Below are 14,460 nucleotides of genomic sequence, written 5' to 3'. Positions count from 1 at the left end.
AGGAAATACCTCCTGTAGTTTTTCAATTTTTTTTATTTTAAAAACTTTAGAAATTTCATAAAAATCAGTGGATGATGAAAATATTCTAAAACCCAGTAGGCTTAAAGTCATAAATGTTATCTACAAGTGTGCCCAATGTCATCCTGATATTTATCAAAATATAACAAAGAGACGAGCCTCTAAATTTTTCCCATTGCCGCTAATAGAACAAATCTTAACAAAACAATTATTAAGCTTTGGGGATTCAAATTACGAAATGAAACAGGACCACTCCAAATCTTTATGAAACAAAGTGGGCACCATCTCAATCTCTGAAACAAATTACTAATGGATTTCAGCTGCTTCACACAACTCTATTGGTTATTAATCAAGATGGATGCAATCTGCAATAGTCTAGCACTTGTACATGAGGGAAAATCCTACAATGGCATTTTAAAAAATAGAAGTAGGTATTAATTATTAACACATTTAGTCATTCATCATGCTAGAGTATCTATGGAAATAAACTGCAATAACATTTCTTTATTCATACTGATTCACATTCATGATAATAAATATGTCATGACTATTACTGTATTAGAATCCACGGGGGAGCGGGAAGAGATGTGTCTCCAAGTGCTAGATAGATGGCTGTTTTGTTTTGTAAAAAGCTTTTCTATCCAGGAAATGGAATAGGATTCTCAGCTTCAGAAATGTCTGCATATAAATACCCTATTGTCTCTGAAAGCCACTGAAATATACATTGGCCAAAATATGTTGAGCTTTTCCAACCATTGAGCACTTGGAGACATGTTGTTTCAGTAGATTCTATTGGGTGCTCTCTGGTTTTTATCATTTATGATTACTGTTTGAATCATTCTTCTAACTGTCAAAGCAAGAAAAAGAGTCTGTGTAATCCAGACTGTTCCTTTGCTGGCATTAGATTAGAGGTATGCAGCAAATTCATTCTATATAAAGTACAAATTAAACTGCTAATATTCATAAACTGCAAATTAAAATAAAACATTTCTTTTCAGTGCTATGTCTGAATTACCTAGTGACAATAAGATCAAATGTTTTGACCTAATAGGAGCATAAAGTGTCAGAGATTAATTGTTGTCGTGTGCCTTCCTGTCATTTCTGACTTATAGCAACCCTAAAGTGAACTTATCAAAAGGTTTTTCTGCCAATTGTTCAGAAGGTTTGCTTTTGCCTTCCTCTAAACTGACTTAGTGTGACTTGTCCAAGGTCACTCGGTGCATTTCCATGTCCTAGCATGGATTCCAGATAAGAGTCCAAAGCTCAAACTGCTGCACCACACTGGATCTCATGAAATTAATTGCTCCTTGCTTTTCTATAGATACAGTGGTAAATTGGTGGACAGTGTTGGGAATGGCAACAAATCCTACACTTTACTCCAATTCTGAAATACCTCAATATGAGATGCCCTAATTATTCCAAATTTAAGTCCAACTGTTCTTGGGGTGTACATAGGCTAATTCCACCAGCCAACTTTGCTCTTCTCTTCTACTAAACTTATCTGGCAATGAAGATGCGTAAATATTAGCAACAGTTGCTTCCAGGGCTCTCTCATGCCTAGAATGCTAGAACACTAAGGTCAATATTGCAAGAAGTCCTAGAAAACAAAAAAATAATTCCATATTCTCTGGTGTCTGCCATACCACCTTACAGCCTTCTAGGTACCAGATGGGAGACTTTGCAAAAAAGTCTCCAAGGAAACCTTGCTGTTACAGTCCCACTACCAAACAATTCTAAAGACAGGCAATAAAGCATTACGTGCTCTGAAAAATAGCAATTTACTCACAAAACTGAACAGCTTCAGAAAATTTATCTCCATTAAAAAAGCTCTTGCACTTTTGCAGGAAAGCAGTTATTGGAAACAGCAATCGCTCTTCATAGAAATGGAAAGAACATAGCACTTCAGTAATACTTCACAGATACTATGGAGATTAAAACTGCTTTAGAATTTGAAGTTGTCCTTAATATTCATAGGACTTAGCTCCAGCGTAGAGCCAAGACATTCCATTGTTTGAGATGCAGAATGAGATAGTGAGCCTTCCATTTCATGTGCAAAAGCTAATTGGATTTGAAGTTGAATCTTCCCTCAGCCCTGTCATAGCATCCTCAATATCTAGAGCAGTGGTTCTCAACCTGTGGGTCCCCAGATGTTTTGGTCTTCAACTCCCAGAAATCCTAACAGCTGGTAAGCTGGCTGGGATTTCTGGGAGTTGTAGGGCAAAACACCTGGGGACCCACAGGTTGAGAACCACTGCCCTAGAGGGACCATCATACCCTCCAGTATTTTTCAGATACAAAACAAGGTATGTGTGGTGAAGCAACATCAGTGTGTGGTCAAGTTAGAAAGAAAACATGCAATGTAGGAAATGTGGCTTCTGCCTAATGCTACTGTGAAGGGAAGATATTTTTCCCCATCCTTTTGCGCTTCGAACTTAATTTGCCACTTTTTAATGTTATTGTTTTTATTTTCTGCAACCACAAAGTTTGATGCAACATACATCAAATGGATTGTGGCAAGCATTATTCCTAGGAATCTTGATAGGAGAGTTTTCTAAAATGTAAGTGGTAGCTTGGGGAGTTAAGCCGCAAATGTCTAAGAAAAGAACATCATGGCAGACAGGCTAACAGAAAACACATTCTGGCCAAATAACTCTCATGAGTTTAGTAACACAACTGCGTTAAATATAATGATACTTGTGGCTCCATTCTAGGATATCTTATGCCAGCAATTAAATTCAGAATAGATGTGACAACCAATAGGCTACAGTATTACAACCTATTGTGTTTAAATAATGTATGATGTTGTGCCAAGGCTGCCTAAAAAGAATGCAGCAACTGTCCTACTGATCTTCTGCAAGATTTTTCTACTTAGACTAACATTTGGTTGATGAGATGAGAGCAGGGGGCTGATTTTGATGGCAGCTTTGAATGGAGTATAAATTCATGAGATTCTGCTCTATATCTTCTGTGATTGCATGCAATGACTTATCCACTGTCAGCCCTACTATTACATCCCAGGTAGGGAACATATTGCACTCCTGGTGTTATTGGCCAAATTATGCCAGGCTCAAACTGTCTTCGCCAGGATACGGACTGGTGAGAATTGGGAGGCAGTGTATTGAGCTAGTGTAATGCTCAGCATTTGGTTATGACTTTGGAGACCTGTGTTTGAATCTCCATTTGGCTATAAAACCCACTGGGTGACCTTGCAAAAGTCACACACTCTTGGCCTCAGAAGAAGGCAATGGCAGACCGCTTCTGAACACATCTTATTAAGAAAACCCTGTGACAGGCTTTTCTTACGTTTGTCATAGGTTGGAAATGACTTCAACGCATACAACAATAAATCTGAAAGGCCATTCATGCCCCATTCTTGCATTAGATAGCATGTGCCAAGGTACTAGCTGTTTCTCCTGAGCTTCTGGGGCATTTCCATCTGTTGGAGGCCAGAGCTACATGTGCCATATGGCCTCTCTTTAACTGGTCAGTTGCTTCAGCGGAAGAATACAGCACCCTATTAATGCCAACCCAGCTGCCATTCATACAAAGAAATAGCAATAGTCTGCTATTTTGTTCAAGTCTTGATCCAATTATATTTATTTTGGGAATACAGTGAGTGGAGAAATTTAAATAAACAGTGACGCAGTTTTGCAGGTAAAACCACCAACAGCTTGAGTGTGTGACTGCAAGACTGTATTTCCTACACATAGGACTATATAGTTGCAAGTGCACTGCTGCCACGTGGACATTGCTCCTTGCTAATGTCAGCTGCCTATCTCAATTACATCTATCCAGTCACAAAGCTAATTTGGCTGTCCCTTTCCTTTGACATTTAAAAGTTATGAGCACTTTATCAAATGCTTCACAGTGACCACTAGTAGCATCACTTGGCAAACTGTTTCATTGTCCATTGCATAAATACAATGGCCTAAAATACAGATGGTACAGTATATTACAGATATACTTCAATTAACAAGTCAAATGTGTTCTTGGACATTATTTCTTCAATAGAGACTTTGGTATAGAAACAGAAATAACATGGAAAAAATAGTGATAGGTTGTATACCACAAAAGATCCACTTCAATATGTCTCAACAGGCTTCAACTATAAGCAAATGTGAAATGAAACAGCCTCTGCATGAGTAAATAAAAGCATCTGGAATCGTCAAGAGACTACTGCAAGATTCCTTCCAAATTGCATCCAGGAATGTTTTTTTTCTCTTTCAGCAGCCTTCACCTTTCTAATAGATTCCTTTTTGGAGGCCAAACATATAGATCTATGTGGCGTTTTTTTTAACATGCTAGTGATAGCTGATAAGGCTTATCTACTTTCTTCTTGTCACTTTCTTTTTTGCTGTTCATGTATGCCCAGCAAGGGATTCCAAAGCCAGCTGCCGTTTAACTTGACTGTTGAAACAATGCATACAAGACTGCTGTTGCATCAGCTAGAGCAGAGTACTGTTCTTTCCCTGATCAGGTTTTACTTAGTTGTCTACTACAGAATTGCTTTTGAAACCCAACACTCATAGAATCATAGATTTTAAAGGAGCCAGTAGAGCTATCTCCTGTCATGCTAGAACAGCCAGGCAAAGCATTCCCGACAGATTGCCATCCAGCCTCTGCTTTAAAAATATTTATTTATTTATTTTCATCTTTTCTATCCCGCCCTTCTCACCCAAAGGGACTCAGGGTGGCTCACAATCTGGCAAAATTCAATGCCAATATACAGTACAAAAAGATAAAACATAAGCAATTAAAACAATTAGGTAATTTAACAAACTACAAGAAATAGATTTAAAACCATACATTATAAAATACTTAATAAAATAAAATAATATCTACAAAAGAGACTCTACCATGCTCCATGGCAGCATACTTCACTTCTGAACAGGTCTTACCTTTAAGAAGCTCTTCCTAATATTTAGGTGGAATCTCTTGCAGTTGAACCCATTGCTCTATGTCCTAGTCTCCAGAGCAGCAGAAAAGCTTACCCCCTCCTCAATATGCTATCCTTTCAAATATTTAAACAAATATTATGAAACCTCTTAATCTTCTTTTTTTCATGCTAAATATACCCAGTTCCGTAAACTGCTCTTCATAAGGCATGGTTTTCAGATATTTTTGCATTTGGTCATCTTCTCATTCTAGCTTGTAAATGCCCTTCTTAAATTGTGATGCCCAGAACTGGATACAATACTCCAGGTGAAGTCTGACCAAACCAAATGGGAACAATACAATTACTTCCTTTGATCTAGAAAGTTTGCACTGAAAATTTGCATTTCTCCTTCTCCATCCTCCTAACACCAGTGCTATTAAAAGAAAATCTTGTGGGACTGAGGAAAAGACAGAAAAAGGGGACTGGGCAGGCATTAAAATGCATAAAATGAAGTTTCTTTCTTAGAAGATTTGTTAACTGAGATATGCCTGTATACAACATGACAAGGTGAGCTCAATCAGAAACAGAATTTCTTAGCTCAGTTCATGCATTCTTCAAGTGTAGAAGCACTGCATGGACAATGGGGCTGTGTCCCTAGCCTGGCCATTTATTGTCCAATGCAGCAGTGGTCATCATCCCATGTCTACACAATGGTTCTAATACTAGTGTAGGGAACATCTATAGATATTTTCTTGTTCATACAAAGAATTTATCTTATATGACTATGCCCAAAGCCCCTAGTGGTGCGGAGGGTTAAACTGCTGAGCTGCTGAACTTGCTGACTGAAAGGTCGGCAGTTCAAATCCAGGGAGTGAGCGGGGTGAGCTCCTGCTGTTAGCCCAAGCTTCTGCCAACCTAGCAGTTCGAAAACATGTAAATGTGAGTAGATCAATAGGTACCACTCCGGTGGGAAGGTAACGGTGCTCCCTGCAGTCATGCCAGCCACATGACCTTGAAGGTGTCTATGGACAACGCGAGCTCTTCGGCTCAGAAATGGAGATTACCAACCCCCAGAGTCAGACACGACTAGCCTTAACGTCAGGGGAAAACCTTTATCTACCTTTACCTATGACTATACCAAAGTGTGGCAGTTCATATACTGTGAACACTAATATAATGGACATTAGCAGCATGGCCAGAAATATATTTCTATTGAACCTTCTCCATGATTAGGTGCTACACAAGACTAGCACTAATAATGCTGTTTTTTTGAGAAAGATTCCGCTAAAGTGGGATATGATTCATTAAAGCAATAAGACCTATTCATTTTTAAGATCTCACAAGGTCTCTGTTGCTTTGTTAATAAAATGTTCTTGTCCTTTTTCAAAAAGAACATAGCAAAATTCTCATCTTATTGTTTATTTTTAGATGTTCTAAACTTTGGGGGCTTAAAGACTGCACAGAGAATTTTTCATTTTGAAAAATTATTGTTCCATACATTTTATCAGGATTTGATAGAATGGGTGGCCAAAATGCCTCAGTGCAACTTGTTCTCCAGACAATGATAGTGAAATTGCAGCTTCCCTTCTGACCTCAGTAAATGAGTGTTCATTCAACTGTCTTAAAAGTGGATGACTGAGGAACTACGGCATATCACGCATCAGTCAGTTAACAAAGTAGATGTGTTCTGAGGTATTACTTCATTAACAGAAACTTGGTACCAGAGGCAAAAATAACATCGAAAGAATAGAAACAAGTCTATACATCACAAAAAAGCAGTTCAACATTTGTCAGAAAATATATTATTCAAAACTATGAAATGAAATATGAAATTAAACAACAAGGTCAGCTAAGTCATGCATAAGCAAATAAAAATATTTTCAAACACCTGAAAACTACCTAAAAATTACATCCACAATCTTTTTTTTTATTTCACCAGCCTCCAATGTTCATTTTGGTGGTCAATCTTATAGTTCTCCTTTTTAAAAAAAAAAAATCATACTAGAAGATCTGATGATGCAGACTTATCTTTTCTCTCCTTTTTGCATTTTATGCATACTCAAAAAGGGATTTTGGAGGCAACTGTGCGCACACACAGCTACAGTAGCATTGGCTAGAGTAGAACCCAATTTCCCCCCATAGAAACTGCATTGCATTGTTTATTTCAGGCATACTGTTGCAGCCAGACACTGAAAATCTGTGTATCTCTGCACTACATCACTATCATGTCAATACTGATATTGCTAAAAATCTTCCAGCTAGATAGAGTATTGTGGCTGGGCAGGCATGAAAAGGTGCTTCTTTATTAAAGGGGCCCCTGGTGGCACAGTGTGTTAAAGTGCTGAGCTGCTGAACCTGCAGACCAAAAGGTCCCAGGTTCAAATCCCAGGAGCAGAATGAGCGCCCACTGTTAGCCCCAGCTCCTGCCAACCTAGCAGTTCGAAAACATGCCAATGTGAGTAGATCAATAGGTACCGCTCCGGTGGGAAAGTAATGGCGCTCCATGCAATCATTCCAGCCACATGACCTTGGAGGTGTCTACTGACAACGCTGGTTCTTCGGCTTAGAAATGGAGATGAGCACCAACCCCAGAGTCAGTCACGACTGGACTTAACGTCAGGAGAAAACCTTTACCTTTACTAACCAAGGTATTTTTGTACATGTAACACACTGTACCCCCGGTGGCACAGTGTGTTAAAGCGCTGAGCTGCTGAACTTGCAGACCCAAAAGTCACAGGCTCGAATCCAGGGAGCGGAGTGAGCGCCTGCTGTTAGCTCCAGCTTCTGCCAACCTACCAGTTCGAAAACATGCAAATGTGAGTAGATCAATAGGTACCACTCCGGCAGGAAGGTAATGGCACTCCATGCAGTCATGCCGGTCACATAACCTTGTCTACGGACAATGCCAGTCTTCGGCATAGAAATGGAGATGAGCACCAACCCCCAGAGTCGGACACGACTGGACTTAACATTAGGGGAAACCTTTACCTTTTACCTTAAAGCTTACTAATACATTAAAGTGTTTTGATTGATAACTATAAGTCATATACATATGTATAGCACATTGTTTTGGGCACTGGAAATGTGTGTATGTATAACAGATTGTTTTGGACATTGCAAATCTCAACAAAAATTTCCAGAATGTCTTATCTCTGAAATTGATATTCCTGACATTAAATATTTCTGCTTTAATAATATTCTGCTTGCATGCATATTACTCAGGGATTGTGTTATACTGGAAGGCTATGAGGTAGCCCTGGCCCTTGAGCACTCTAATTGGAGGTCAGCTGTTACCAACAGTGCTGCAGAATTCGAAGAGGCATGAATAGAGGGCTTAAGGGAGAAACGTGCCAAGAGAAAGGCGCATCAAGCCAACCCTGACCGGGACTGCCTTCCACCTGGAAACCGATGTCTTCACTGCGGAAGAACATGCGGGTCAAGAACAGGTCTCCACAGCCACTTATGCATCCACAGCCAAGGCAGTACACCTGGAGGACCATCATCCTTGAACTACAAGAGATCACCTAAGTAAGTATGAGGTACAGCTAAAGGTAAATTGGAAGAGACCACAAGGGCCATTTACTTCAAGCCCCTGCCATGCAGGAATACACAATAAAACCATTCACAATAGATAGCCATCTAACCTCTGTTTTAAAACATTCAAAAAAGGAGTTTCCATCATACTCTGAGGCGGCATATTTCACTGTCAAACAAGAATTAGATAGTAAACCATTGTAAATTTGTTGCAGCTTTGAAACTAAAGCAAATGTATGAATTAGTGTAAGCTCCAAAGATAAACAATAGCTATACAGAAAGTGGATCCAAAGTGGGAATGATTGGGTATGTGGGATTTAGACTCTTCCACTTGTAGCATCTCTATTGAATCCTTCTGTCTCCATCAGATGGTCAAGATGAGTTCTTCACCACTAGTTGCTTTCTAGCCAATAGCCAAATATCAACTTTTTTGTGCCAGGAGTGACTTGAGAAACTGCAGGTCTCTTTTGGTGTGAGAGAATTGGCTGTCTGCAAGGACATTTCCCAGGGAGCGTCCTGATGTTTTTGAGGTTTTATCATTATTGTGGGAGCCTTCTCTTTTGTCCCCACATGGAGCTGGAGCAGGTCTCTTTTGGTGTGAGAGAATTGGCTGTCTGCAAGGACATTTCCCAGGGAGCGTCCTGATGTTTTTGAGGTTTTATCATTATTGTGGGAGCCTTCTCTTTTGTCCCCACATGGAGCTGGAGCAGGTCTCTTTTGGTGTGAGAGAATTGGCTGTCTGCAAGGACATTTCCCAGGGAGCGTCCTGATGTTTTTGAGGTTTTACCATTATTGTGGGAGCCTTCTCTTTTGTCCCCACATGGAGCTGGAGCTGGAACCTACAGAGGGAGCTGATCTGCACTCTCCCTGGGTTGGATTCAAACCAGCAACCTTCAGGTCAGCAACCCAACCTTCAAGTCAGCAGTCCTGCCAGCACAATGTTTTAACCCATTGCACCACCAGGGGCTCCTATCGACTGATCTCTGTGATGCAGCTTCAAGAAGATTGTGCCTTTCTGGCATTGTTATCATTTGCTGCCTTCACAAACTATCACTTGCTGTCTTTACAAACTATACACTATTGAAATCAACTACTGATATTAATAATGCTGGATAGTACTCAGACATTTTTTTCTTTTATAAATAAAAGTATTTTCCTTAGAACTCACTCTTTGAGAAATATGTAAAAGCATGTGAAAGTAAGTAAAGCTGCAGGGACAGATTTCAGGAAACTCATTTTAATCCCTGGAGGATGATTCATATACCGGCAACTAGACTTTGGAGGTCAAAATATGAAAAAGCATCCTCACAGACATACCCTGTTGCTGTTTATACAGATATCTCTGAATCACAGCCTCTTAATCACATGTCAGAGAAAGCAACCTGGATAAGGAAATGTGCTCTATCTTTAAAATGGGTATATAAGAAATAAATATGTACCTAAATACTCTAAAATGAAGCAATCCTGGTAAGTACTTGGGTTTGTTTTTTTTTCGTGTCAGGAGCAACCGGAGTTGCTTCTGGAGTGAGAGAATTGGCCATCTGCAAGGACGTTGCCCAGGGGACGCCCGGATGTTTTGATGTTTTACCATCCTTGTGGGAGGCTTCGCTCATGTCCCCACATGGAGCTGGAGCTGATAGAGGGAGCTCATCTGCGCTCTCCCCGGGTGGGATTCGAACCTGGCAGCCTTCAGGTCAGCAACTCAACCTTCAAGTCACAAGGCCTTTATCCCCTAGGCCACCAGAGGCTCCACAAGTACTTGGGTGAAAATCTACCAATCAATACCAGGTGCTGTAAGATCTATTTCAAAAGAAGGAATTGACAAAACCATGCCGTGTCTATGAGATTCATTCAATTGCCATAAATCAACACATGACCTGAAGACACACGTGAGGAACAAATCATGTGAGCAAACCACAAGCAACAAAGATGTATATTATGTGAATGGAACAGAATTATACTCTTTTAACCTCAGAGTTACATCTCATGTACATAAACCATAAAGTTGGCAATACACTAAAGAGAACTCTAAAATTGTATCTGTAAACTGCTCAGATTTGACGCGTACTATCTACTATATTTTTTAAGATTTCATTTTCAAATTTAGATAACATGCCTGTGTGTGCCTTTTTCATATTTTCTAGCTAAACCCATCCCAAAATGATTACACTTGAGATGTCATTTACATCTAAATTTTGGCATACTCTATAGAATCTTTACAAATATATCCTTCATGCGTTAGCTCATATTAAACATGATGTGGTTATATCAGCATGAGACAGAAGTTACACACTGCTATCTGACACACTCAAAATTCATTGCATGCTCTATTGAAGTCCATTCATGCCTTTGTGCTGCACATATGCCTCTGGGCCAAGCAAGAGAAAACATCACCTACTAGTGGGATGTAACTAGGGTATAGCTGTGATACTCTGATGCTGTTTTAATTTATTGTACAAATCGTTCCACCCTGGAGCTGTGCTCTTTTCCTACACACAGGTCTCATGCACTTTCATGAAAGATCCTTTGGAGCGGATTCGACTGTACTTACCTTAGCATAACAGAATGAGATGAGCAGCAGAGGCAACAGGTACCCAAAGACAAACGTGCAGATCACGTAGACTTTCTTGTGCTGAAGATTGGGCCACACTTCCCAGCAGAAGGTCTGGTTAATGATGTCCTGGTGGACAATACGTTGGTGGTGAGCCACAGGTGAAGCCATGGCGATGGAGAGAAGCCAGATGACACCTACGCCGAACAGAGCATTACGGGACACCCGCAGGGATGAGGAGCGCCGCGAATGGACAATGGCCACATAGCGGTCCACCGACATCGCTGAAAGGGTGAAGATACTGACCAGCATGGAGACGGTGAAGAAGTAGTGGATAAACTTACAGATGAAGGTGCCCAGTACCCAGCTGGGAAGCATATACACTGTGGACTGGAACGGGATGCAGAAGAGCAAGTAGGCCAAGTCGGCGATGCTCAGGTTGAGGATGAAAATGTTGGTGGTGCTCCGGATTTTGCCCGGCCTGCTCCTGGCCAACACCGTGATGACCAAGGAGTTGCCCAGCACCCCCAGTATGAAGATAAGGCAAAATGCAACCAGCGTGACAAAGTTCTCGATGCCGATTTCCGAGAGGAAGCTGCCATTGCCTTCACGCTTGGAGGGCTGCTCAGAGAACGTCTTGGAGGCGTTGGGGTCCAACCAGGAGATGTCCCGGGTCCAGTTCATAGAGATCGCTTCGGGGTCCATATTCTGGGTGGTGTGGGGGGACCAAGAAAGGTGGGGGGACCAAGAAACCCTTGAGGGGGCAGGGAGGAACTACACAAACTTTTGAAAAACAAAACAAGCCCAGCAGCCCTTAACAAAGACTTTTTTCACAGAACCTCCCTTTTCTACCCACCTGCTAGAGTCCTCAGAGCCCGGGTATCAACTTGCCCACTCCCGCCAGCCCCGTTTTTAAGAGTATACCCGTGTATTTGAAGCAGAGGCGTCCATCCCGACGTTCCCACAAGACCCAAGATGTGTCGCTATCGAGACTTCATCTTTTTGCGGGTCTGGCAGGAGCAGCAAACTTTCTTCAGGTGAGAAGGTGCGGCGTGCAGGCTGAGCCTGGAGCGACTTTTCTGGGTCCCTGGATGCCGCCCATGGGTGGCACTCGGGTCCAGGGAGAAGGAGGGGCGCGTCTCTCTCCCCGAGGCTTGAGAAGAGCTGCTCTCCTCCTCCTTCGGAAGCCCGTGGAGCGAAGCAGCCAAAGGCGACGCAGGCAGACTCATGCAAGGACCTGGCGCCGAGTGTCTGCTTGGCCGGAGCTCCCGCTGCCTTTTCTTCCTCCTGCTGCCCGCCTCGCCCCCGCCTGCCAGACCCACGCTCCTCCCTCTGCCTGTCCTGCCGCTCTTGCTTTCTTTCCTTCCTCCCTCCTTCTTTCTTTCTTTCGGGCGGCCACCAAAGTCCTTGTTTCTTTCTCACCTTCCTCTGGCAATGGAGAACAACGCCTGGCTGCTGCCTAGAACTGACTTGAGTGGGTTATAATCTTCTCGCTGCCTCCGCGGATCTGACTGCCTTTCTGTTCCCCTGGCTTCAACTCCGAAGGACTAGGGTTTCGGGGGTCAAAAGGTTCTGCGAGGAGGAGTTCAAAGTATTCTCTCTCTCTCTCTCTCTCTCTCTCTCTTCTCCTCGTTAGGTAGCAAAGAGGACAACCTGGTTTAGACCAAAGCCACAAGGAAGGTGTCACTTCATCCTGACCTTCCTTCTCCTTTCCGCATCATGGCGACCCCAAACTCAACCTGCCAAGGGGTTTTCTTGGCAAGATTTGCTCACAAGGGGGGGGGGGGGTTGCTGGTTGATTTTTAACCTGCCCTTCTTCCAAGAAGCTCAGAGGGGCACAATTGTCTTCCCATTCTAGTCTTTCTTTATGCAGAAGGCTCTCAGTTAACCGGAATTCAAACACTATATGAACTACAGGCAATCCCCATGTTATGAAAAGGGTAGGTTTATTCTTAAATACAGTAGAGTCTCACTTATCCAACACTCGCTTATCCAATGTTCTGGATTATCCAACGCATTTTTGTAGTCAATGTTTTCAAAACCTCATGATATTTTGGTGCTAAATTCGTAAATACAGTAATTACAACATAACATTACTGCATATTGAACTACTTTTTCTGTCAAATTTGTTGTACAACATGATGTTTTGGTGCTTAATTTGTAAAATCATAACCTAATTTTATGTTTAATAGGCTTTTCCTTAATCCCTCCTTATTATCCAACATATTCACTTATCCAACGTTCTGCTGGCCCGTTTATGTTGGATAAGTGAGACTCTACTGTATAACTCTCTCTTTCTCTCTCTCTCTTTCTCTTTCTCTCTCGGAAACATGCAAATGTGGGTAGATAAATTGGTACCGCTCTGGTGGGAAGGTAAGGGTGCTCCATGCAGTCATGCCAGTCACATGACCTTGGAGGTGTCTATGGACAACGCCGGCTCTTTGGCTTAGAAATAGAGATGAGTACCAACCTCCAGAGTCGGACACAACTAGACCTTTATATATACAGTAGAATCTCACTTATCCAAGCTAAACGGGCCGGCAGAAGCTTGGATAAGCGAATATCTTGGATAATAAGGAGGGATTAAGGAGAAGCCTATTGAAGGTAAAATTAGGTTATGATTTTACAAATTAAGCACCAAAACATCATGTTATACAACAAATTTGACAGAAAAGGTAGTTCAATACACAGTAATGTTATGTTGTAATTATTGTATTTACAAATTTAGCACCAAAATATCATGATATATTGAAAGCATTTACTACAAAAATGGCTTGGAAAATCCAGAACCTTGGATAAGCGAGGCTTGGATAAGCAAGACTCTACTGTATATGTATATGTGTGTGTGTGTGTGTGTGTATGTATGTGTGTGTGTGTGTGTGTGTGTGTATATATATATATATATATATATATATATATATATATATATATATATAGTATAGCCCCTAGTGGGGCAGTGTGTTGAACTTGCTCACCGAAAGGTTGGTGGGGCCGGGCTGTGGCGCAGGCTGGTTAGCAGCCAGCTGCAATAAATCACTCTGTCCAAGAACTCATGAGTTCGAGGCCAGCCCATGTTGGGGTGAACACCCGACAATTAAAAATAAAATATAGCCCCTGTTCATTGCTGACCTAAGCAACCCAAAAGATAGTTGCATCTATCAAGTAGGAAATTTAGGTACCACTTATATGTGGGGAGGTTAATTTATGACACCATAAAAATCATCCAGCTGCCGTTGGAATTAGGAAGTTGCCATCACAGGGGATGATGAAGCAGCTGCTCCCCTGTGGCTGGAATCAAGCATACCCTCAGGAAGCTGAAAGGTGGAAGCTGGAGAAGGTTTAAATTGCCTCTGTCCCTGTTCTATTTTATATGGCATTGAATTTTTGCCTTATATGTGTACAATGTGATCTGCCCTGAGTCCCCTTTGGGGTGAGAAGGGCGGAATATAAATACTGTAAATAAATAAATCCAGGGATCGGG

At 41.6% G+C, this 14,460-nt stretch overlaps 1 protein-coding gene across 1 annotated transcript in view; it reads right to left on the bottom strand.

The window, feature by feature from the left end:
• Window positions 1-12,522, bottom strand: part of galr1 (galanin receptor 1) — a 41,584-nt gene extending 29,062 nt beyond the window's left edge. Inside the window, exon 1 of the mRNA XM_003219717.4 lies at window positions 10,980-12,522. Within this exon, the coding sequence (XP_003219765.1) occupies window positions 10,980-11,684 (705 nt within the window). The 5' untranslated portion in view covers window positions 11,685-12,522. The remainder of the gene's footprint in view (window positions 1-10,979) is intronic.
• Between the last annotated feature and the right edge of the window lie 1,938 nt (window positions 12,523-14,460).

Source organism: Anolis carolinensis, chromosome 4 (genome assembly GCF_035594765.1).
Source record: "Anolis carolinensis isolate JA03-04 chromosome 4, rAnoCar3.1.pri, whole genome shotgun sequence".
Taxonomy (NCBI): Eukaryota; Metazoa; Chordata; class Lepidosauria; order Squamata; family Dactyloidae; genus Anolis; species Anolis carolinensis.
This window is presented reverse-complemented; position numbering and strand designations above follow the sequence as displayed.